At 42.7% G+C, this 26,729-nt stretch overlaps 1 protein-coding gene across 1 annotated transcript in view; it reads left to right on the top strand.

The window, feature by feature from the left end:
• Positions 1-13,521: 13,521 nt before the first annotated feature.
• Positions 13,522-26,729, top strand: part of SLC24A3 (solute carrier family 24 member 3) — a 499,800-nt gene continuing 486,592 nt past the window's right edge. The window contains exon 1 of the mRNA XM_032142373.2: positions 13,522-13,950. Coding sequence (XP_031998264.1) covers positions 13,812-13,950 — 139 coding nt within the window. The 5' untranslated portion in view covers positions 13,522-13,811. The remainder of the gene's footprint in view (positions 13,951-26,729) is intronic.

The raw sequence follows: 26,729 nt of genomic DNA, 5'->3' as shown, positions 1-26,729 counted from the left end.
TTCTCTTGTCTGATTGCTCTGGCTAAAACTCCCAGTACTATGTTGAATAGGAGTGATGAAAGTGAACATCTTTGTCTTGTTCCAGTTATTAGGGGAATGTTTCCATCTTTTGCTCATTCAGTATAATGTTGGCTGTGGATTTGTCATAGATGGCTCTTGTTATTTTGAATTGTGTACCTTTGATGCCCAGTTTGTTAAGGGTTTTTAACATGTGGGGATTTGGGATTTTATTGCATGCTTTTTCTGTGTCTATTGAGATGACCATATATTTTTTGTTTTTAATTCTGTTTATGTGGTTAATCAATTTATTGATTTGCATATGTTGAACCATCCTTGCATCTCATTAATAAAGCCCAATTGATAGAGATGGATTATCTTTTTGAAGTACTACTGGATTTGGTTTGCTAGTATTTTGTTGAGGATTTTTCATCTATGTTAATTGGGGATATTGGCTTATAGTTTTATTTTGTTGTTCTGTTTGCTATATTTTGATATCAGGATGATACTGGTTTTGTAGAATGAGTCAAGAAGGAATCTCTTCTCTATTTTTCAGGATAGTTTCAGCAGGATTGATACCATCTCTTCTTTGTATGTCTGATAGAATTAAGCTGTGAATCCATCTGTTGAAGGGCTTTTGTGGTTGGTAACTTTTTGTATTGCTGATTCAATTTCATAGTTTATTATTGGTATGTTCAGGATTTCAATTTCCTTCTGGTTCAATCTTGGGAGGTTGTGTGTTTCCAGGAATTTGTCCATTTTATCTAGATTTTCCAGTTTGTGTGCATAGAGATGGTTGCAGGATGTTTTGTCACTGAGGATCTTTTGTATTTCTGTGGGATTGGTTGTAATGTCACCTTTCTCATTTCTGATTGGCTTATTTAGGTCTCTCTTTTTTCTTTGTCAATCTAGCTAGTGGTCTATCAATCTTGTTTATCTTTCAAAAAACGATTTTTCATTTTGTTGATCCTTTGTATGTTTTGGGGAGCCTCAATTTTGTTTAGTTCTGCTGTTATTTTAGTAATTTCTTTTCTTCTGCTGAATTTGGATTCAGTTCTTGTTTTTTTTTTTTTTAGTTCCTTTAGGTGTAACATTAGGTTTTTTATTTGAGATCTTTATATCTTCTTGATATAGGTGTTTATCGCTATATGCTATAAACTTTTCTCCTAACACAGTTTTTGCTGCATCTCAGAGGTTTTTGTACATTTTGCCTCTATTTAAATTTGTTTCAAATAATTTTCTGTCTTACATTTTTGTTTACCCAAAAGTCATTCAGAAGCAATTTGTTTAGTTTCCATGTATTTGTATAGTTTGGAGAGTTCCTCTTGATATGGATTTCTAATTCTATTCAACTGCAGTCTGAGCTGGCATAATTACATTTTGTTTTTAATTTGTAGAGACTTGCTTTATGACCAAGCATGTAGTCAATCTTAGAGTATGTTCTGTGTCTGAGCACTGTTTAAGTTACATCTCATACATTTTGGTTTGTTGCATTTGTTTGTATTTTCATCTCAAAATAGTTTTTTAAATTTTTTTCTGATTTCTTCTTTGGCCCATTTATTTATCAGTGTTTAATTTTCATGGATTTGTGAATTTCCCTCATTTTCCTTCTGATATTGATTCCTAGTGTCAGTCTATTCTGGCTGGAGAATGTGTTTAGCATTATTTCAATCCTTTTCTTTGTGTGTGTGTGTGTGTTCTTTGTTTTTCTGGAGGATGTCTAATATATGGTCTGGCCTGTGGAATGTTTCATGTACGCTTTTGAGAATATGATTTTTCTGCCATTCTTGGGTAGACTTTTCTATAGATGTCTATTAGGTAGAGTTTGTTTATAGTGTTGTTAAAGTATTAAAGTAATTTATTTCCTTGTTGATCTTCATCCTAGTTGTTCTATCCATTATTGAAAGTAAGGTATAAGGGTCTCCAAATATTATTTTTGACCATTTCTCTATTCAATCACATTAGCTTTTGCTTCATGTATTTTGAAGCTTTGTTTTAGGCACATATATGTTTGGAATAATTATATTTTCTTGATGCATTGACACTTTTATCATTATAAAATGTCCTTTGTCTTTAGTAATAACTCTTAAAGTCTATTTGATTGATATTTTTTAAGCCACTCTGATCACTCTTGGTTACTGTTTGCATGGTTCATTGTTTCCCATCTTTTCACTCTCCGCTTATTTATGTCTTTTAACCTAAAGTGTGGCCCTTGTAGATAGTATATACTTGAATCTTACATTTTTGTTTATCCATTCTGCAAATCTCTGCATTTAGCTTGAAGTTTTAAATCTATTCCCATATAATGTAAGTATTGATAAGGTAGGATCTACAGTTGCCATTTGTTATTTGTTTTCTATATGTTTTATGTCATTTTTGGTCCTCTATTTTTCCATTGTTAGTTTATTTTGTGTTAAGTAGAAATTGTCATAGCATATCATTTTAATTCTATTGTCATTTATTTTACTAGTTTTTAAAGTTACTTTAAACTGGGGATCACAAAGAACATCTTAACACTGTATTTCCAACCTTAATTATAAGAGTGTACACAAATTTTACTCTGACATAACTCCATTTCCTTCCCCTCTTCTATGCTGTATTTGTCATCAAGATTACATCTTTATACATAGTATACCCATCAACACAGATTTGTAATTATAGCTTCAAGCAATAGTCTTTAAAATTAGATAGTGTGGCGATTCCTCAGGGATCTAGAACTAGAAATACCATTTGACCCAGCCATCCCATTACTGGGTATATACCCAAAGGACTGTAAATCATGCTGCTATAAAGACACATGCACACGTATGTTTATTGTGGCACTATTCACAATAGCAAAGAGTTGGAACCAACCCAAATGTCCAACAACGATAGACTGGATTAAGAAAATGTGGCACATATACACCATGGAAAATTAGATAGTATGAAAAGTTGCAAATAAAAATATAATTACATTGTTTTTATATTTATCCATGTAGTTACCTTTACCAGTGTTATTTATTTCTTCATGTAGATTTGAGTTGCTCTCTAGTGTCCATTCATTTCAGGCTGAAGGCCTCTCTTCAGTATATCTTTATTTAAAAAATGGATTTTATTGTGTATATTTGAGGTTTACAACATGACGTGTGGGTTACATATAAATAGTAAAAATTTTACTATAGTGAAGCAAATTAACATATATATCAACTCATGTAGTTACTTTTTATTGTAACAAGAGCGGCTAAAAATCTACTTATTTAACAAAAATCCCAAATACAATGCAATTTTATTAATGATAGTCCTCATGTTGGACATTAAATCTAGACTTGTTTATCCCACATGTCTGCTACTTTGTATCCTTTGACCTATACCTTCTCATTTCCTTCCCTCTTTGACCAGTAAATCATTGTTTTACTCCCTATCTCTGTATATTTAAATTCTTTAAGAAGATTACACATGTAAGTGAGATCATGCAATATGTTTCTTTCTGTGTTTGGCTAATTTCACTTAGCCAAATGTCTTCCAGGTTCATCTACATTGTGGCAAATAGCAGGAGCTCTCTTTTTTTTTTTTTTTTGTTTGAGACGGAGTCTCGCTCTTTTCACCCAGGCTGGAGTGCAGTGGCGCGATCTCGGCTCACTGCAGGCTCCGCCCGCTGGGGTTCACGCCATTCTCCTGCCTCAGCCTCCTGCGTAGCTGGGACTACAGGCGCCTGCCACCTCGCCTGGCTAATTTTTTGTATTTTTAGTGGAGACGGGGTTTCATCGTGTTAGCTAGGATGGTCTCGATCTCCTGACCTCGTGATCCGCCCGCCTCGGCCTCTCAAAGTGCTGGGATTATAGGCGTGAGGAGCTCTCTATAATGCTGAATGATATTCCTGTGTGTGTGTGTGTGTGTGTGTGTGTGTGTGTGTGTGTGTGTGTGTGTCTTTGTGTTGACAAGACAGGTTTGTTTATCTATTCATCTGTTGATGAGTCTGCAAGTTCTGCTTTCAAAAAATATGGAAATGTCTAATATCTTCTTTAATTTTGAAGAACAGCTTTACTGGTGCAGAATTCTTGGTTGATGGTTCTTTTGTTTCAGCACTGTGAACATGTCATTTCACTGCCTTCTAAATTTCATGGTTTCTGATGAGAAGTCAGCTGTTAACACTATTAAGCCTCCATTGTATATAAAGAATCTCTTAATTATTTCTGCTTTCAATATTCTCTCTGTATTTCAAAACTTTGATTTAAATGTGTCTAGATATGGATCTCTTTATATTACTTGAAGTTTACTGGGCTTCTTGGGTGCATAATGTTTTAATCAAAGTTGGGACGTTTTGGGGCTTTATTTCTTTAAATATTCTTCCCAGTTATTTCTCTGTTCTCCATTTGAGACTCCTATGATGCATATGTTGCATCACAGGTATGAGACTCTATTCATTTTTATTCATTCTCTTTTTCTTTTTCAAACTAGACAGTCTCAATTGATCTGTCTTCAAATTCGCTGATACTTTCTTCTGCCTGCTCAGATCTGCTGCTGAAAACCTCCAGTGAATTTTTTATTTCAGCTATTGTACTTATCAACTTCAGAATTTCTATTTGTCTTATTTTTAAAAGCAATTTCTATCTCTTTATTGAAAGTTTTTATTTTGTAAGACTTTTAAAGACATGGTTTCTTTAATTCTTCAAACATATTTAAAATAGTTGATTTAAAATCTTTGTCTAGACTACACATTGGGTACAATGTACACTGCTCAGGTGATGGGTAACCAAAATCTTAGAAAACACCACTTAAAAACTTACTCATGTAACCAAACACTACCTGTTCCCCAAAAACCTACTGAAATAAAAAAAAGTAAAGTATTTGTCTAGTGTGTCCAATATCTGGACTTCCTCAGACACCATATGTTAACTTCTGGTAGTTGTTGTTATGGGTCATACTTTCTTGTTTCTTTACATGTCTAAAAATTTTTTCATCGACAACTGAACATCTCCAGTAACATAACATGACAAGTCTGAAAATCATATTCTTCCTCTTCCTTAGGGTTTGCTGTTGTTGCTATTAATACAACCTTGGCCAGGCATGGTGGCTCATGCCTATAATCCCAGCACTTTGGGAGGCTGATGCAGGAGTATTGCTTGAGGCCAGGAGTTCAAGATCAGCCTAGCAAGATCCTGTCTCTACAAAGAATGAAAAAAGAAAATACAACCTGTAGAGGGGCCCTTCTGTTTTCCTCTCCCCATTCCTCATTGTTCATTGTTTGAGCACAGCTCTCTTTCCTAGTTGTCTTTCAATGCTTCAGAAAAATGGCAAATAACTGTTTACATGACAGTTGAATACCCAGTAATCATTGTTGCAGATAAGATTCATCAATGGATGTTAAAATTAGTGGGTGAAATTTTGAAGAGAAACAAAATTTGCATAGCTTCAAAGTACCTTTCCCAAAATATTAACTCCGTGTTATCAAGGTTAACATGAATAATAAGACATATTGACATCAGAAATCCCATGGTATGAGGCAATGAAAAGGACATGGCATAATTCCATTACCATGATGCATAACCTCATCCAGATAATGAGAACATATTAGACAAAACTAAATTGAGGGGCATTTGTGAAATAAATCATTCATACTCAAAAGTGTCAAAGTCATGAAAGTAAGGAAAGACTGGGGAAAAAATTATGAAACTTGAATAAGTTCTGTAGTTTAGTTAGTACTATTGTTGCTATGTTAATTTATAGCTCTCATTGTTTTACCATACATACACAAAGTGATAACATTAGGATGAGATCCATGAAGGGCCTCTTGGAATTCTCTATACTATTTTTATGACTTCTGTAAGGCCAAAATTAGCTCAAAATAAAAAGTTAAACAAAAATGGTTGTACCCAAGGTGGGAGGATCACTTGAGGTCGGGAGTTCCAGACCAGCCTGGCCAACATAGTGAAACTGCATCTCTACTAAAAATACAAAAATTAGCCAGATGTGGTGGCACATGCCCTTAGTCTCAGCTACTTGGGAGGCTGAGGCAGGAGAATGGCTTGAACCTGGGAGGCGGAGGTTGCAGTGAGCCCATCTGGCAAAGACGAGGTCTGTCTCAAAAAAAAAAAATTACATCCGATAATTTTTATTCCTTTAATAATTTTTCTCATCTTACTCAGAAACTTCATATTTTTGGACATGGTATTTTAATGAGAACATGACTAATGCCGACTACGGGTAGGAACACTTTGAAAAAATAAAAATGATTTCACCAAGGTATTCTCAAATTCTCGTGATACTTATTCATCAGAGTTTAAGTTATACCCTGTTTTGTGTTTAAAATGCATTATGCACTGGTGTTGTTGTTGAACTAACATAGTTTACAATGATGTGGGATTTAACGTTGAAATTTTTCTTTTCGATATTATATGGAATAGGGTGTGTTGCTATTCACAGCTAAATGTTTGATTCTGTAGCTGGAATTCTTATTCCTTGGAGACTTTAGAAGCTATTGCTTGTAGATTAAATGCTTAAACGCTGGGAATTTGGTTCTGGTGGTTTTCCACATTTAAGAGGTGTTTAAAAGTAAATGAAACATGGAAAGTTGAAAAAATGAAAAGGTATGTGTAATCTTGAGTGCTGTAACATATAGTCAGCTATGAATACGGGTAGTTATGAATTCCTAGTCATCTCATCTATGAGGAATTAACCAAATCTATGCTTTTCAATCTGTGGATTTTGTTAAAATGCAAGTTCTAATGCAGTGGTCCTAGGAGTCTACCCTTCTAACCAACTCCCAGGTCATGCCACCAACTCCTAGTGCCTGCTGGTTCAGGGACAACATTTGGAGTACCAAGAACTTTAATGATTGGAAATACAATGCTATGCACGAGTCCTGTCTCTTTCTGGCATAAACTTTCAAAGAAAGGGACTTAATTTTTAAAAAGTGAAATATTTAAGTACCTAAAGGAACTCTTTAATTTGAGAAACTCTTGCCAGTGAAACAAACTCGGGAGACAGGAAGAGCTGCATGCGACACACCAGTCATCTTAATGTCACATGTCTCCTGAGTGGAAACGTGGAAAGAAATTAGTGAAGTCAAAGATTAAGCTGAACCAGTCAAGGGCAGGTAGGAAACACCTCCTCTCACGCACACAGAAATCCCCCAGGAGGAGATTTACCGCTGCCACCAGGGGGCGCACCGCCACAGCGATCCTAGGAAGAGCATCTGGACCCAATCATTCTGCAGTTCTGGGGCTGGAAACCTGGGCGATGAACTGAGATGAGGAGATGGACACAGCACTGTATAACGTGAGACCATCCCATTAGCCTCAGGTCTCTCTGGAGATGACGACTTAGTGATGGGTCACGTGTTTACCACTCAAGTTTTTGCACTGGACAGCTGAGCTGGGCTTCAAGTGGATTCCGTGGTCAGATTTGAGGCCTTGGGCAAGAGGGGTTTGCTGTGATTATCCCCATCAGAATAACACAGGGCTGTCTAAAGTACAAAGAGCCAACTGACTTTGGCATCTCTTTCGTCTGAATGTTTTGTACTTTCAAAATGCTTCATTACCGCAAAGCACCCTTCTGTGGAAAGGTTGGCATCATTTTTTACCATTGAGGAAACTGAGGCACAGGGGAGGAATGGACTATACTTTAGATCTGTGGCCAAATCAGAATCAGAATTCCAGCTTCTTTCTCCAGCCATAGCAGACCACCTGGGTGGGCTGCCCTTCCCCTGTCATCTCAGGGCTCCTCCGAATGAGCCTCGGGCACAGAGCTGCCAGCCAAGGCGGGGAGGAGCAGCTCTTTGGAAGCCAGGCCTGGAGGCCCAGCCTAGCCTCATGCTCAACCCTGCCAAAATCAAACCATTTCAATTGTTTTCATTTAAGTCAACTTGTCTTAACTGCTTACACATGAGCAGATTCTTTTAATTTTTCTTTATTTTTTAATTTAAAAAATGGACATACTGATGGAAGAAAAATAATTGTAAAGCTATGGAAGAGTATAAAATAAAAAGTGAAAGTCCCTCTACATTCTCTGATCCCCAACCCAAATCCTGTAATTCCCACATCCCAAAGTAATCACAGATTGAGAGAGATGATTTTGCTTAACTTTACAAAAATGGGATTATACAATTCATACTGTAGCTTTTTTTTTTCACTTAAGATGTACTGTATATCATGGTCTACCAGGATGAAGTTTTGAAATTTAAAAATGCTAAAACATTTTTTAGCTCTATTGTCTTGATTTAAAATATGAGATTCCTAAGCCTAATATTTGTATATTAACAAAAATAAGCCCTCAGGGCTCTCCCCAGGCTCCTCTGCCACACTCAGCACCTTGTCTGCCCAACTTTACAAGGGCAAAATTAAATTAGTGGCAAGTATGTGTTTTCTTACTGAATGATCCTGATAGAATGAACAAATTCCTCAAATTGTGAAAACTTAATGTTTGTCCTCTGTGGATTAAAAATTTTAATCTCTTTATTATTTATGTGGTTCTGGATTATTTCTTACAGGAGTCTTTAAGAAACATAGTACTCATGTGAAAAATGAAATATATATAGACATAGCTACGGGTTGTGTTTTCATACTCCATCTTTATTTCTTCCAAACACCCCAAACAAGTCAGTTTAAAGTATCGACAAATAGGTGCTGGGCGGTATATTTTTGCTTTTTAGACTTGCCCTCCAGGATTTACCAAAAAATACATGCCAAGCTGTCCCTTTCTCTGAAACAGCAGGTCTCAAACCTTAATATGAACGGATACCTGGGACCTTGTAAATAGGGCAGATTGTTGGGCTTCCTGAGTCCCACATCCTCAGGATAGGTTGGGAACGCACATTACTAACAAGCTCTCACTTACTTTTTCTGCCTAGCAGAAAGGAATTTGATTGATAGGATCCTCCATGAGTTTGTCATGGCCTGGGTGTGAATCTTTCCTGATGGAACCTATTCTACTTTCCTCTCATTTAGAAGAAAAAGGAAATGGGTTGTACTGACTTTTGCCATTAAAAGCTGCCTCAAAGTCTAATGCACATTGCAGGAATTTTTCTGTGCTTGTCTTTGACAGTTTGGCCCCCTGAAGTTTCCCAGTGGACCTGTTGTCCTGCAGTTTCCCTTGGGCTCCTCCTTATGCAGTGTAGCTGGTTTGAGAAGCAGCTGATGACTGTTTCAATTTCAGCTGAATTTCCTTATAAAACTAGCCAATCTGGGAGGTCATTTGTCTCTGATCCAGATGTAGTGGTTTGATTATTCTTGGCTTATACTAAAGTTGGAAGGGAATTGAAGCATTAGGTAAAAACCACCTACACCTTCACAGCGTGAAAAAGAAAAAATCACAGCTATGCACACCACAGTGGAGAGACATCACAAAAACGAAGATGGGCAAAAGCAGCCTCCCTTTGTCTGAGGTTCAAGGACAGGCAACAATGATCTAGGGTACGGGGTTGGGAAGAGGCACTATCTCTGGGGAATTATTGCCTGGTGAGGGGCTGGCACAAGGGAGACTTCCACGGAGAGCAGGAAATGTTCCATGTCTTGGTCTGGAACCTATGAGGATATATACGTATATACAAAGTCATTGAGTTAATGCTTAAGCTGTGTGCGTTTTGCCTCATGTATGTTATACCTCAACACATTTTCCTTTTTTTTTCTTTGAGACAGAGTCTCACTCTGCCACCCAGGCTGGAGTGCAGTGTCGCGATCTCGGCTCACTGCAACCTCCACCTTCTGGGTTCAAGCGATCCTCCTGCCTCAGCCTCCTGAGTAGTTGGGATTACAGGTATGCGCCACCCTGCCTGGCTAATTTTTATATTTTTAGTAGAGATGGAGTTTCACCATGTTGGCCAGGTTGGTCTCGAACTTCTGACCTCAGGTGATTCACTCACTTCAGCCTCCTAAAGTGTTGGGATTACAGGCGTGAGCCACCGTGCCTGGCCAACAAATTTTTTTTAAAGGCAATTGTGAATCTGACCATGGTCAACTAGGAAAAAAAATCTATAGTCATATTCATGTGGTGAGTTAAAAACCAAACAAATGCACACAGTTGGGCAAAAAGAAAATTCAAAATTAAAAACTTATAAAATAAGCAGTCTATTTGAACTCCAGTCGTAAACTGATCACTGAAAATAACGTGAGCCCACCTTGCAGACACAATAGTCTCAAAAGAGTAATTTTTTTTTTTTTTGGTCCTTCAAAATACAGCCAGCTCAGAAAGTGTCTGAAGAAGCAGTTTTCCTGGCTTTTTGATAAAGATGGTGGACAAGAATGGGCATAAGAAGAAATAGTTGTTAGGTCTTCCTTAGCAAGGATGGGGTTTTGTCTAAGTCTACGTGACTGTGCAGGTGCAGGGGGTTTTGTCTGGCGGTGATCAGTGCTATCAGTGTAATGTCTTCCTGGGCTACATTTGAGTGAGGCAGTGACAGGAAGCCTGGCCCTTCAAGTCCCTAGGCAAGAAGGGGTTGCTGCACACAAGGCCTGTTCTAGGCATACTCCATGAATTTCTCCCTTTTATCCCCCCATCTGCTAACATTTGATCTCACTGTGCTTAAAGGTTTTCCATGAACACCCAGGGATCTTTCCCCTCTGAGCTTGGGCCAAGTCTCCTTGTGTTATGAAACAGCCATGGTGAGAAAGCTGATGTCTCTTTACCAAGAAAGTGGCTTTTCTGGTTTTCTCTTCCTCTCTTCTAAATCAATGGCTTGCCTGCCACACCTGGGAATGTTTGGTGTTGTGGAGACATAACCTTGCTTTGTCCTGGAACCTGCTCCATGAAGTCTGTGAGCTGCAGGCAGCAGGAGGCTGGAGAGCTGGAAATATCACAGGAGGGCACCGAGCTGCACCTAGTTTGGGCACCGACGAGGTCCCATTCACTGGCTGGTGGGTGATCTGGCCTGGGCTGAGAGTTAGTGAACATAGTCGCAGGAGGCTTTCTATTCTTTGTCCTAAAGGCAGAACTGTGAGAAAGACTAACCACCTTTATTCACCATGTCAGGTCCAAAGTCTCTGCAAGGACCTGAAAACGGAATGTTTATGGGAGGTCAAAACAGGGGGAGTAGACAGTGACCCCAGAACCCAGCCCAAGCTGGGGAGGTACTCTGTAAAGACTGTCTTATTCCTGAAAGGGTGAAGACCCCCACACATCTGGGAGTGATGCCTCTCTCTCCAGGCAAGAAATACTCTCAGACTGAAGTATCAGAGCACATTCTTCATTTCAACTCTTGCTCCTTTCACAGTTCAGTTTCTGGAGGGAGCTTCCAAAGACTGCAAGGGACAGGTAGGAAAAAAAATGACTGTTTTCTTTGGAGAGGCCTGTCTCACTTGGCCATCACCTGGTGGGCTGAGGAACCTATCAGGTCTCAGTTGCTGTCAACCTAAGGACCAGGATCCCCACCTTTCTTCCCTAGGTGGTGCCTGGCTGCCCAAGGAATCACTCTCTGTGCTTTACTTTAACAGTGCCCTTCACTCCAAAATCTGTCAAAATGAATAGAAACCCAAGAATCATTTCTGTGTGCCACAGGAGTGTTCTCCCCCCGCCCTCCTGCCACACACACACATACACTCCTGGTGCTGAGATAATTTCCAAGAAATTACCAGTTCCTGGTTATTCTCCTTCCTCCTGGCTCCCTTCCTAACTCCCCCTCCATCACCAGATTACATAATTCCTTGAGCCTATGGTATTTTCCCCTGAAGCTAGTGTTCATTTCCTAACCCAATTAATTCCAGATTCCCTCTCTCACCTTTTATTTTCCCTCGTTTTCACTAGAAAACACTATTTGAGTGTCTTTCCATGTTAGTTGAATTCTTCTCGGCTCCTAAACTTTCTTTTCTGTGTCTGCAAAAGCTTGATGGAGATAACACAACTAGAGAATTCTCCCCACACACTCCAGCATGGATGAACTCGTATTTTTACACCCTCCTTAGTATCTGCAGCCAAAGCAAAGGGAAAACCACTCAGGCATTGTGGGGGAGGTACTCTGAGTGTCTGGAAGATGCCAGGCTGAGAACAGCAGTAATAAATGATATACCCACGAAGGAAAAGTCTCTGGTCTCCCTGGGTGAAATGGCCTTTCTGTGGAAAGGAGGCCACCTATGACCACTTCCTTTGCCCTTTGCTGTGACCTTGCTGTCCCTAGGTGCTGTCAAAGATTGAGAGGAGGTCGGGGAGGGGGGTAGAAGGTCAGTCACAGGTGGGGACACATTTGAACAGACCTAGACTGGGAAGCCCTATACAGAGGTTCCCTGCTTCTTTTCCACCTCTTTAGGGTATGAAGCTAGATTCCCTGATCTGAATGGATTCCATGGAGACAGTCACCTAGACAGACACCTGGTTTCAGGTGATCCCTTTCTGGACAAGGTCTTTTGTTTTCAGCTCTCCCACAATGGCATCTCCTCCTCAGCACATCCAGCAGCCCCAGGGTAGCATCTGGGAAGAGTCCAGGGAAACCCAATGAGGGAGAGTGGGCTGTGTCTGGGATGGCCAGAGATCCCCTCCAAATGGGCACCTTCTGCAGGGTCGTGAGTCCAGCCATCTCTAGGGCAGCCCACACCTTCAGCAAGGAGGGGCAGGAGACCTAGAATGGGGGAAATGGGAGGATTAAGATTCTCACGTTGGAGGTAGGGCAGGCTGGTGTTACCTGCACAAGGCCAGAAGCCTCTTCATGCCGCCTCTCCAGGGACTCCAGGGACCGTGCCAGCTGTCCCCACTTCGATCAGCCACAGTGTTGTTGGGCTTGGTCCAGCACGAACAGAAAGCGAAGTGTGAGCCCAGGCCAGTGGGGGGAGCCCGGACACCCTTATGGAACCAACAGCCTCTGGGGAGGCCTGTTCCAGATCCCGAGTCGGGCGCACAGGGGGATCCCCACAAGGGGGCAGAGGGAAACCCGGGAGGCCCGCGAGAAGAGGCGAGGCCAGAGGCTGGGCGCGGGGAGCCAAGCGCACTCGCAGCGCCCCGACTCCAGGTAGCAAGTAGAGAGGAGGCTGAAGAGCCCCTCGGTTTTTCCGAAAGTTTCCAGCGAATCCTTCTTGGTGAAGATCGGCCTCTGGGAGGCAGCGCGTGTGCTTCCCGAGAGGGGGCTCCCTGCGCCGTCCCCCTTCCCCTGGCACGGAAGGGTTGAAGGACTGCACACAGGGATCCCTCCCCAGCCCAGTCTCCTCCCAGCGCGCCCCCTCCCCGCCATGCCGGCCAGCGCCAGGCTGTGTCCCAGGCACTGCCCCCCGCCAACCCTGGCCCGACCAGCCTCGCCGCTGCAGGCTGCCGGGAGCTGCGCTAGCTCATGCTCCCAGCTCGCTCGGTGCTCCCTGTTCGCTCCGGCCCGGCCCCGGCCCCCAACGCGCCGACCATGGAATAGGCGGGCGGCCCCGCGAGGCGCTCCTGCAGCCGGCGAGGCCACAGCCAGTCTGAGGTGGCTTCGCCAACCGGTGGAGTTGGCCAGCGGCGGGCCCTCCTACCGTCGGTCCTCCCCCGCTCCTCCTCCTCTGCCCCCGCCGCCCCCGCCTCCCGGCCGCCCCCGCCGCCCCCGCCGCGCCGCCGCCCCAGGCCGAGCGCGGGCGCGGAGCGTGGGAGCCATGGCGCGTGAGGAGGAGCGGGACCCCGAGCGCCGGGAGGCGGCGGCGCGGGCGAGCGGCGAGGAGGAGGAGGAGGGAGGGGAGGAGGGACTGGGCGATAGCGACGAGGAGGGCGACGACGAGGAGACGGGCAGCGGCGAGGAGGAAGAAGAGGAGGCGGAGGCGGCGGCCGGGTGGGAGCGCAGCGAGGACGTGCGGCTGCTGCGCGCAGGGCTGCCTCCTGCCGCTGTCCCCGCCGCGGCCGCCCGCGACAGGAGCGGCCGCCGCCTGCCGAGGCCGCCGCCCGGCCGCCCGAGGATGCGGCCGCCCGGCGACGAGGACCCCGCGCGTCGTCGCCGCCGCCGCCGCCGGAGGGACCTTCTGCTGAGCCAGCTCTGCTTCCTGGCCTCGGTGGCGCTGCTGCTCTGGTCGCTGTCGAGCCTGCGAGAGCAGAAGGGTGAGTGCACACTGCCTGCCCCGAGTGGGCGCTGCGGCTCCGGCTGCTCGGGGCTCCCGGGCTGGGCGCGGGGCTGCTGCGGGCTGCCCGGCCGGAGCCCCGGGATAAGCGGGCTGGGTTGGCCCGGGGAGTGGGATGCCAGGCACGAGGACTCCCCCTGCCCCACGCAGAGGCGTGTAGGTGGGGACCCGGAGCGCCAGCAGCCGGCAGCCTTGGGCGTCTGGCCGCCCTGGGAACATTTACCTGTGCCCGCCTGTGCGCTGCTTACTCGCGAGCTGGAGGGACTGCTGGTGGCGGTGGTGGGGAGTCTTACCCTCCATCAGCCCCCAAGGCCAGGGATAAAGTTGTGCTGGTAGACCCCGCACCTGTGCAGGTGACCACCTGTACACTCCTCGGCTTGCTGAAGGATTCAAGGGGACTGCTTAACACACAGTTGTCCGTATGTTCCCCATCCAGAGAGCAGGCGGGATGGCCAGAGTAGAGAGCTCTTCACCCCCCTTTCAGAACAGGTGCCAGGAACTTCGGGGAGAGAAAAAGTGTTGGCCCTCCAGCTACGGGCTAGTAGGGGACTTGTTCTCCTAAAGTGACCAGTCACTGGGAAGACAGGGACTTCTTCCTCAGAGGTCCCTTTTGCAGAGCTGCTGCTGTGGAAGAAATGGTTCGCAGTGGACCACGCATCACACTGTCCGCTCCTCTCCCGGTGCTCTGTGCAGAGTCTGCTCTTTAACGCACAACTTTTGTCTTGTCTTTGTCCTTGGCCTTTATGGAGCTGAGATAGATTTTGTGTGCTCAGAACAGTTGTCTGCTGAAACAGTTTCGGTCCTGGGATTCAGCTGTCTATAAAATGAAGGAAAGACATGGGAGAATAACTGTTGTAAAATGGTTTTATATCCCGGCCGTGGAAGTGGCACGATTCGTGGGAAAACAGCCATGTAAAGGGTTGTGAGGAAAGAAACAAAACAAAACAAAACAAACAAACAAAACAGTTACAAGTATGTGCTGTGGTGTTAAGGTTGACGTAGCTCTAATGCAAGATGTCATGAGGTGCAGAATAAAGACATTTTGATAGTCACCGTAAAATATTTTCAAAGGTGCCATGAATTTAAAAAGGGGTCTCCCCCAGCTTGGCTGGTCTCCTGCTTGGTGGGGAAGCTAAACAGGCGTCAGTCTTCGTTCAGGTCTTAGCGGACCGCTTGACAGACTTCATCATTTATGGTAATAGCAGAGAGTCCGTCTTGGTCTTCCGTGAAGCTGTTGAAGACTCCACGGCTCTCTCCGTTGCTCTCCTGGATCTCAGATCCCGTAGCCTTGGGTTCTGACATCAGGAAGGGGGCCGTGCTGGTGTGAGGGAAGCAGGATCTCTCCCAGGGCAGATTCACATCTGCCAGACTTCAGTCTACTGACAGTCTCACTAAGGGGGTTTTCCCGAATCCCCTTTTTATTTTCCTTTTTTTTTTTCCAGTGAAAAACCAGTTTATAGTTCATGCCACCTTTGGAAAGGGCTATTGCAAGTGGATTACACGCTGGCCATTTTTTTCTGGTATGTTGGGGCTCTATGAGACATAGAGTTCCCACCACTTTCAAGAATATGAAACATTTTTTTCTGGTTGAAGGAGGTGACTCATATAGTTAAGTCAATCAATGACAGGGGGCTGCCTGGGCCCTGAAAAGCTGGGATTTGGGGGGAGAGGAGGCCAGACACTCTGCAAACTTGAAACCTGGGGACCGGAATGTCATTTTGAAATGGTTTCCCTGGCAGTGACATTTCTATTCAGGTGCCACTGACTCAGATTTAGTTCCATAGCGCAGCCTTTTCCGCATCCCTCCCTCTGTCCCTTCCTCCTTCCTACCTTTCATATTCTTTCTTCCTCTCACTTCCTCTTCCTCCCTTCTCATCTCTGTTGGTCTTAGGACCCCTCCACACCCCAGTAACTGAAGATCTAACAGGCAAAAGCCAAGTGTTAAGGAGGATGCCAGCCAGCCTCCCTGTGTTGCCCCCGAATGACATGTGAGTTGAAATGGTCTCCAATCACTTTTCTTCCATTAGGTATTGATGATTTCGGTATGTGATGCACAGTAGTATTTTGCAGCAAGACACAGGTTTTTCTAGATAATTTTTAACATATTAATTAATGTGCGTGAATCTGCAAATGATAATTTTGCATGGGGAGTTGTCGTTTGGCACACCTAAGCATTTGAATGGTGACTTTTACCCTGGAAACTTGGAGCACACACTACCTAGTGGTCCTTTTGGTACAGATACTGAAATTTGGAATGGAGCATTGTTTTGAAGACCTTGTGGCGTAGAGAGGCTGAATGATTAGCTTAAAGTCAAACAGCATTCGAAGAGTAGAGGAAAAAACCAACCGGAGGTAACCTGGTTTTTTGTTCCTAACTCTGTCCTCGTATTCAAACCACCATTTGGGTGTAGCTTTGTAATATTTATATAATACCATAGGGGGTACCTTCATAATAATCAAAGGTAATATTTTCATTTAGTCACCCTGAAAGCCATGCAATGATGGTTAAATGTAACTTCTCAGAAGCTCGTTTTCTAACACATATTGACCTTTCCCTCCCTCCTTCCTTCTGTTGGCCCTTCCCCCCTCTCTCCTTCTTTCATTCTTTCTTCCTTCCTGCTCTCTTCCTTTCTCTCTTCTTTCCTCTTAAAATGACAGTTTTTTTACCAAAGCAAAATAGAGATGTGTGATAATTATATTATATAATGTTTCATAACATTTCTAATCATATGGAATCCGAGATCCCTTTCTAGACATCTAACGAAACTCAGATTTGGCTATGTACTGAAAAGTTTTGGTCATATACTGAAAACATTTTCCATATATTCAGTATTTGGTTATATGCATTAAGAATCTACATTGATTCTTTTCTGCTGAGGTGTCACATGAGGTCTGCTTAATTTAGGTCAGAAAGAATTAGTGCTGGAATCAAGAAATTCTAACAACAAAAGCAATAATAATAACTGGAATTTTGGTGGGCTCTTACGTGCCAGGCAATGTGCTATGCCCACCTTATAGGTATTGCTTTATTTAATCTGCAGACACTCTTTTCAGAGGCATGAGCCTTTAGTGGTGGAAAGCAATGAGCTCTAGTTGCCCTGTTTAGTTGTTATGGATGAAGATCTCGTTTTTGATCTCTGTTTTCAAAGCCAGTTAAAATAAGGCATTAGATTTGCTGAGGAGGATTTTCGTTCCTTTTTGCAATGAGAATAGATTACTTTTGTACATTTTGAGTGGTTTAAAAGTGTTATATTTTTCTTTGACGTAAACTACCCAGCCTTTTTTTTCCAGAAGGAGTGTGGATAAAGCCCAGGGATTCTAACTGAGGAGTAATTCTAGACTTTCCCTCTAGAAGGTTCTCAGGGAGGTCAATAGTAATTAAGAAAAAATATACACCAGCCTAGGCAACATAGTGAGACCCCATCTCTAAAATTTTTTTTTTTTAATTAGCTGGGTGTGGTGGTGCATTCCTGTAATCCCAGCCACTCGGGGTCTGAAGCAGCAGGATTGTTTGAGCCCAGAAGATTGAGGCTGCAGTGAGCCATCATTGTACCACTGTACCCCAGCCTGGACAACAGAGTGACACCCTGTCTCGAAAACAGAAAAAAAGGAAAAAAAGAAAAAAATTACACACACATGCATATACATATACATACACATATGTGCATGAATGTATGTAAGTATGTATGTATATACTTTGAGATACTTTCTATACTAGTTGCTATTGCTGCATAACAAGTCACCCCAAAAGTTAGTGGTGTAAAACAGCCATTTAATTTTTTTGCTTATGGATACTTTGGGTCAGGAATTTGGATGGGGGTAATGGGGCTGGCTTGTCTCTGCTCCACTACATCTGGGAACTGGGCTGGAAAGATTGCAAAGCTGGGTGGCTTGACAGTTGCATCTGGAGTCATCTGAAGCAACACCTCTCCCATGCCTGGGGTCGATGTGGATGTTCACTAGACCCTCAGAGCTGGGCTGCCAACCAGAACACCCACACATGGCCTCTCCATGCGATCTCTTTGTGTGGCTCACTTTGAACTCCCTGAGAGCACGACATCTGGGTCACAAGGGCGGGTATCCCAAAAGGACAAGGTGAAAGTGTATGGCCTGTTTATATCCTAGCCTCAGAAGTCACAGTCACAGAATGTCATTTTCGCTATTTTCTGTTAGTCAAAGCAGTGTTAGATGTTAGCCCACGTTGAAGGAGAAGGGCATAGATACCAGCAGTCATTCAGTGGAGGAGTGTGGGGTCACATTATAAGAGCCTCTGCTGTGGGAGATACTGCTGTGGCTGCCTTTTTAAAAACCCAAGGATCTGAAGGGATCGTAACTTGGTAGTGAATGTAGACATTTCCCAAGGTGGCTAAGGTGAATACCACATATATGCATACATACAAACATATATAGACAAACGTACACACAGACATATGTATGTATGCATATATTATCTTTGAAATATCTTCCACTCATGAAAATATTGCTGCTTATTTTAGCTGGTGTGGGGTCTAGAAGTGGTATTTGAAAAGGAGGTTGCAGTGGGTATTTGAACTGCAAATTTAAATTGCAGAGCTGAGAGCCCGTCTTTGCCTTTGTGGCTGCCAACAGCTGTTTAATCCTTCTTATGGCCCAGTGTGAGGACTGCTGGAATCTCCAGCTTTGTTTCCCTCTTCTATTTCCACGCATTCCTACTCTTGTTTTTTCTCTGCTCCTCAAAAGGTCTACGATTCTTCTGATCTCAGATTCCTGGTGCGTGCTGGTCCCGCTGTCTGGACTGCTTTGTCCGCCGTGGCTAGTGAATTCCTCACTACCTGGCTCGAGATCTTCCTGAATAGACTGGGTCCCTCCATTTCTCTCTCTGAATACACCGTATGTTTGCTTCATAGCATTTATCACAGTTGGTAATTGTGTGTTTATTTGGTCATGATTTGGGTGATATCTCCTCTTTCCCAGATTCTAGGGTCCAGGAGGTCAGGGACCCTATGAACTTTCCTCACCTCTGTACCCCAGTCACTGGCCTCATAGTAGGAGCTCAGAAGATACATAAATATCTTAAATATAGAGGCAAGCATAAAAGGTATTTGTTAAATAAAGACGCTCTTTTGATCGCTGAACTACAGTGCCTGTGATAAAAACTAGTCATCCTGTGTTAGGAGCCCATTAGCTGACATGGATTTTATTGTCATGATTTATTAGGTTGGTGCAAAAGTAACTGCAGGTTTTGCCATTGATAATATAATTCTGCTCTCAGTCCAGCAGATTCGATATCATTACCCATTTCTCATGGGATAGCACTGAGCTGAAGAAAGGTGGAGTGCAGTGCCTAGTGTCTGTTAAGTGGCGGGATTTGAACCCAAGTCCACCTACATCAGGGCTGCTTGCTGCTGCATTTTCCAGCCTCTGCGGAGGAGGACATGAATAGAAGACTGGGAATCACCCTGCCTTTTTCAGTTAACTGAGGAGTAAGGAGTAACAGAAGGTTGGTTTCATAGAAGCAGTATTTTAGAAACACATTGCTTTTCAACCTTTTCTATTTTTTGCATAAACATATATAGATATGTCTCTTTCCTCTTGGCTTTTCTTAGCTTCTCATCAACCCAGATTTTTCTCAAAGATTTCCTCCACTTGCAAGCCTCAAATCTTTGTGGGAAGCTTTTTTTTTTTTTTTTTTTTCTTCACCCTGGAGGGTTGGCGAAGCTAAAAGAATTGCAAAACTAGCTATTTGCTGAGAATTCCAAGGCCTGGTGGAAGATGGCTGATAGGACAAAATTTTGGCAATTTTCTTTTCCTGTATGGAGGTCTCTTTTCCTTGAGCGAAATAACTTTTTGGAGGAATAATAGTACACAGACTTTCATAATGGGGAAACTGAGGTATGGGGTGGTTAGAAAATGTTCCCGCAGTTGCAAAGCAAGTGGGTTATGCTGCCAGGAAGGTAATTTGGATTTTTCCTTTTTTCTGGTCCATTTTTGCCTTCTTTTTCTATAGAGCTTGTTTGGCAATTATTTATATTAATTGTTTGCAATGGTTTCACAAATGGGATTATCCTGTAGGATTTGAGAATGTGAAGTATTAAGGACCCAAATGGAAAAAGGTTTTGTACGAACCAAGTGGTGATGGGCTCCAGGTTTCCTAGGATTCCCCCTGCTGTTCTCTTCCTGTTCCACTTCCAACCTGGAGAGGCAATGCTCCTTGCTGTTGCTAGTCCCAGATGACCCACACTATCCCTTATTGGTTTCCCAGCCCTACTCTTACCCTTGTAGGCTGTTCCTTCATGAAACTCTGTCAGTGGGATCCCTTGAGGGGGTTCCTGCCCGGACCCCAGTTGCGTAAGACAGAGGGACCTTCACTCATTTGTTCATTCAACAAATGGCAGGCTCTTTGCTTGTTGCTAGGGTGGCAGCATTGTCTTTGAGGGACACTGTGATGTTCATCCTCGCGGTGCTCAAGCTTGAGTGAGAAGAGAGGTGCTGAACAAGTAATTTTCATGAGTTATGAGAGATTGGGATGAGAAATACAGCATGGCATGGAGGAGGCTGTGGTGGTCAGGAAAAGCTGGAACCCGAAAAATAAAGGGAATAAGATTGAGGAAGAATGGAGGATACAAAGGCAAATGTAGAAAAATAGGCAAAAGATGAGGACAGGCAATTTACAAGAAAACAATTGCAGATGGCCAACAGACACAAATAACAAACTTAATCTCAGTTTTAACAAGAAAATCAAATTAAAAATAATGAAATACCATTTCTCAATATCAGGTTGGTAGATTAAAGTAAATTAAAACATGGGCTCACATCAAGGGTTTGTACAGATGCTGGAGACACAGCTGCTCTAGTTCACTTCAGAGGAGGATGTCAGATGGCTCTCCAAACACTGGGGGGGACCATCATCAGGGTACCTGGTTATAGGAATAGACCCCAAATGAAGCCTTGGCCATTTAATGTGATTCACATGTAGAAAGGGAGGTGGGTGGATTAGAATGGCTATACGTAGGTATTTGTAGATATTTGAGACTTGGGTAGAAACTCATCTTAGCTGGACCCATCCATGGACCATGGAGCATGTTGGTCATGACTTTTTCATGTTTAGTTGCTTAGGTGGGAGCTCCAGGGAACAAGGAAAGACCTGTGTAATTCCTGGAACTGTCTGAACCAATAAACGTCACTTATTTAAATCATGAAATCTAGTAATCGTTTTTGGCTTGTCAATAGTGATTTATTTTTAGGAGAGAGTGAACAAATAAAGTCAGCTCATCTGTGACCTAATTTAGGGACTTTCACATTTGCAACTTTTACATTTGGAATATTTGCAACAAATATTTCTCTTCCTTTCTCCCTTTGCATTTCTGCATTGTTTGATCTCAGCAAAAGTCATTTTCACTTTAGTCAGCCAGTCTGCCATGGAATTGAGTCCACAGAGGACAGAGAAAGGAGCAGGTTTCTTGATTAGGACTTTGACGATAGAACAAAAGGGGTGAGAGAGGGATTGGTGACCTCAGAAAGTCAATAATGCCATGTTTAAGACAGAACATGGAACATTTATTTTTGAATATTTGGACTTTTAGAGCATCTAGGTGGAATATAGAGCTGACAGTTGAAAGTCAAGATGATAAGCATTTGTGGCTGCGGATAAAGATGTTGGAATGGTATGCATGAGGGTAAACATTACATCTATGGTTAGCTCCATGCTTCTTAGTCTTGTCTGCACATTGTAATCACTTTGGGAACTTTAATAATTACTCATGTCCGAGTCCCACCTCCCAGAAATTCTATTGTCATGCTCCCAGTTGTGGCCTGGGCATTGGGATTTTATGAAAAAGTGATACAGTTGGTGCCAGTGTATCTCAGCAGCCAAAGCTAAGAACCAAAGAGTTAAAGGTCATTCTTTACCTTATCACAAGCACATTTTGCTGTTCATCATCGAGGTACGAAATATACTGTACTTAAACTTCCTGTCCTGAATGTGAATGAGTATGTGTTTTTCTGCTTCACTTTCTAAGCCTTCACCACTAATTTAAACTTAAACTTCTCTCCAGTTGCCTAGATTTCCTTTTCTTTTTAGAGACAGGATCTTGCTCTGTTGCCCAGGCTGGAGTGTAGTAGCATGAACATAGCTCACTGCAGCCTCAAACTCCTAGGCTCAAGGAATCCTCCTGCCTCAGCCTCCTGAGTTGCTGGGATTACCGGTGCGAGCCCTCACACCTGGCTCTTCCAGCTCCTCTCAATATGTGCGGGGACACTAAGTATTCCAGCACATCTTCTTTGGAGGAAGTCTTTACCAGATTCCTCTGGCCTGCTCTGATGTAGACAGGTCACTTGTAAAGTCTGCTGCCAGCTGTCATCTTGCCATTGCCCTTCAGCTTCATCCTGCATATTTCTTTTAACTTTCCCTTGGGATGAAAGCCCTGCTCCCTGGAACCCAGGTATGCATCTTTCTTGGCTTATTCCTGAAATTTCAGTGTACATTTTTTGAGGGTCACACCCTCCAGGCGCCTCCTACAATAGAGAGTGTGGAAAGTAAAGATTCAAGACTGTATGTGCTTTAAAATATATTCCTTCTACCTCTACACTTAGAAGATAGTTAGACTGGGTCAAGAATTTAGGTTGAAACGTATTTGCCTTGGAATTTTGAAGGCATTGCTTGAATGTCTTCTAGCTTCCATTATTGCCTCTGAGAAATCTGTTGCTGTCTTGGTTAATCATTTTGGAAGCCTGTATCCCCCCCACCTCAAGAACACGTCTATTCTTTGCTTTGCTCCTAATGGTCTGTTTTTTCCTAATCTTCAGTTGTGTCACATTATATGACTGGCGTGGGTCTATTTTCATTCATTTTCTTGGATCTTTCACCAGATTCTCTTAAACTGGAAGCTTGTCTTCTTTAGGTCTGGGAACTTCCCTTTTATAATATTCTCCATCATAAGTACTCCTTTTTCTCTTTCTGGATTGTCTATTATTTGGGTATTTGACTTCCTAGATTGACTTTCTAATTTTCTTATCTCTTCTCTCCAATTTCTCTCATCCTTTTGCTCTAATTTCTATAGATTTTTTTTAACCGTGTCTTCTAACTCTTATACTGAGTGTTTAATTTCTGCTGTCATATTTTTAATTTCCAAGAGCTCTTCTTCCTGTGGAAACTATTTTTAGTAGCATCCTGTTCCGCTTCAGTGGTACAATATCATCTCCCATATCCTTAAGTAGATTCATAGTAGTATTGAGGTTTTCTTTCCCCATATGGACTCTGTTTTTTCAAGTTGCTGTTGTTCCTTTGTTTTGTCTTGTTTTTCATATTATATATGCTTTCTTCAGATGTCAGGGGATCTTTGGCAACTACTTATATTTAGGTGGTGCTGTGGAAAAGATGACCGGAAATTGTGCAAAGGAGGGTCTTGTTGATTGTATCTCTGTAAGGCTATCTAACTGGGCTATTTTATTGGGCAATGCTTCATATCTCAAGTTTTAGATCTTTATCAGGGGGTGGTCAGTTTTCCCAGAGAAAGATCACTCAGCATCCTGTCTTGAGGGAAAAGACCTGGTTACTTCTGAGAATCCAATAGGAGAGGAATCTGCGAATGGGGAAGGTTTTTTCAACAGAAACAGTCCCCTAGACTCAAGATATATTCAGCCCTCACAACTGTGAGTAAGAAAGCACTAAATAATTTATTTAGATATATAGCAGGACCATCTCAAATTATTTAATCCTTCTTTCCTTCCTTCCTTCCTTCCTTCCTTCCTTCCTTCCTTCCTTCCTTTCTTCCTTCCTTCCCTCCCTCCTTCTTCCTTCCTTCCCTCCCTCCCTCCCTTCCTTCCTTCCTCCCTCCTTCCCTCCATCCCCTCCTTCCCTCCTTCCTTCCCTCCTCCCCTTCCCCTCCCTCCCTCCCTCCATCCCTCTCTCCCTCCTCCTTCCTTCCTTCCTTCCTTCCTTCCTTCCTTCCTTCCTTCCTTCCTTCCTTCCTTCCTTCCTTCCCTTTTAACTACTGTACACATGAATCTGGTAAGACCTACTGCCTCCTGGTAGAACTAATGGTCAGAAGTAAAGAGAAGGCTTAATCTTCCCCATACCCCTTTTTTTAATTGAAAAATTTTTTAAAGAATTTCAGATTCACACACAGTCGTAAGAAGTAATACAGAGGGCTGGACACAGTGGCTCATGCCTGTAATCCCAGCACTTTGGGAGGCTGAGGTGGGCGGATCATCTGAGGTCAGGAGTTCGAGATCAGCCTGTCCAACCTGGTGAAACCCTGTCTCTACTAAAAATACAAAATTAGCCGGGCGAAGTGGTGCATGCCTGTAATCCCAGCTACTCAGGAGGCTGAAGCAAGAGAATCGCTTGAACCCAGGATGTGGAGGTTGCAGTGAGCTGAGATCGCACCATTGCACTCCAGCCTGGGCAACAAGAGCCAAGCTCTGTCTCGGGGTGGTGGCAGTGGGAGAGAAGTAATACAGAGACATCCCTTACACATTTTCCCATTTCCTTTAATGGTAACATTTTGCAAAACTATAGTATAATATCATAACCAGGGTAATAACATTGATACAATCCACGAACTTTATTGAGATTTCTCCAGTGTTATTTGTATGGTAGTCCCTCAGTATCCATGGGGGATACGTTTCAAGACCTCTCAGTGAATGCCTGAAACCATGGATAGTACTGAATGCTACATACACTGTGTTTTTTCCTATACCTATATAACCATGATAAAGTTTAATTTAGAAATTAGGCACAGTAAGAGATTAACAATAACTAACCATAAAATAGAACAATCATAATATACTCTAAGAAAGGTTATGAGAATGTGGTCTCTCCTCTCTCAAAATAACTTCTTGTACTGTGCTCACCCTTCTGGTGATGATGTGAGATGATACAGGGCCTACGTAAGGAGATGAAGTCACGTGCATGACGTAGGCCTGTGACATAGCGTTAGGCTACTGTTCACCTTGAACCCAGGCACTGCCACACCGTGACAGTCGATCTGATAACCGAGCTGGCTACTGAGTGACTGTCTATAGAATGGATCAGCTGGACAAAGGGATGATTTATGTCCCAGGTGGGACAGAGCAGGACAACTTGAGATTTTATCACATTACTCAGAACAGTGGCAATTTAAAACTTAGGTATTGCTTACTTCTGGGTTTTTCCATTTAATATTTTTGGACCATGGTTGACTGCAGGTAACTGAAACAGCAGAAAGTGAAACTGAGGATAAATGAGGACTACTGTACCCATGTGTGAGTGTGTGTGTGTGTGTGTGTGTGTGTGTGAGTGTATTGAGTTACACACAGTTTTATCACCTGTGTAGGTTTGTGTATTCATTATTACATTTAAGATACTGTACAGATCCAACACCACAAGGATCCCTTATGCTGCACACCCATGTCTTTTAGTACAAAAGGAGTAGCCCGGTAATTTATGTGACCTATTCCCAAAAAAGTCAATTAAAAAGTATAACGTCAAGAATTAAGGAAATTCTACCCCTGATAATTTTGCACTCTACACAAAGGATTTCTTACAATTTGGGGCAGGTCATTCTACATTACTAAAATTGAACCATGAAGGGTTTTCTCCATGGATGCACTTTTATTACTGTCAGGTATGGTAACCTGAACTACGTGCTGGATAAAGGCCATGCATGGCTTGTTAACAATTTCTTTGATAATGATTTTTTTTCTGTCATTTGCACAATATTTCTGAATGAATGCTCCATGAAAATAGCTTATTTGAGTAGTTTGTTCATTCAAGCAGTTTAGCCATGGCCCTTGCAATATTACTTTCACCATTATCTGTTTCCTAGAGTATTAGAGATGGAGAAACTCTTGGGGACCATTGAATCTTAACATCCTATTTTACTTTTGAGGAAACTAATGTTAAAGGAAATTGGAATTGGGGCCAGAACCCAGGCTTTCTGATTCCTTGCTTAGTAAATTCTTTAAAAAATGCCAGAAAGTTAAGGTTATAAAAAATGTTTAATGCAAATTAACTCTTGGTAAAATTTTTTCAAATTCTGAAATTCTTCTGAAATGCTGGAATCTTTCTGGGAATTTTTTGGCATTTAGTGTAGTTAGTACATGGGAAAAATTAGGAATTTTCAGGGTGAGCCACTTCCTGTGACAAAAAAGAGATTTGTTTAATCAGAAACTGGCTGTTGGAATGCTCCTAGGTTGCTTTAGGAGAGAGTTTGCGTCGTTGGTTCACCACCTTCTACCTGGGTTGTAACCTCATATAACCATTAGGATGATTGACCATTTTGAAAATGAGTGGCCATTAATTCATTTTATTAGGGGTCTTTGAGCTTACGGGTTTTCAACTTTTTTCATCCTTGTTGTTGGAATTCTGGGTTGTGATTTGAAGATACTTCCAAAGAAATAAAATTTTCCTAGGACCTTAAGAACCCAGGCTTTGTAAACGTGGTATTAAGGACCTCTTGAATGGCATTCCACAGTTTGGTTGTTTGAAATCACAGGTGGTTGTTGGGCCATGTGCAGGAAGAAAGTCATTGTACCTACTTTAAGTAAATCTGGGCATGAGGACAGGTCAATTCCGGTATTTTCCAAGCATTGTGGAATATTTCTTCCCTTACATATGTTAAATTGATACCATACTACATATAATGTTTTAGATCCTGCTTTTAAAATAAGAAACCCCTAAAATTGATAGTGTGCAGAACAATATATCACCCCCAAAAAAATTCCCTCAAGCTACCCCTTTGTATTCACACACTTCTTCCATCTCTGAACCCTGATGTGTTCTCTGTTACTATAGTTTTG

The sequence above is a fragment of the Hylobates moloch genome, unplaced genomic scaffold, assembly GCF_009828535.3.
Source record: "Hylobates moloch isolate HMO894 unplaced genomic scaffold, HMol_V3 SCAFFOLD_21, whole genome shotgun sequence".
Lineage (NCBI taxonomy): Eukaryota > Metazoa > Chordata > Mammalia > Primates > Hylobatidae > Hylobates > Hylobates moloch.
The sequence above is the reverse complement of the archived record's forward strand: the minus strand, read 5'-3'. Positions and strand labels throughout refer to the sequence as shown.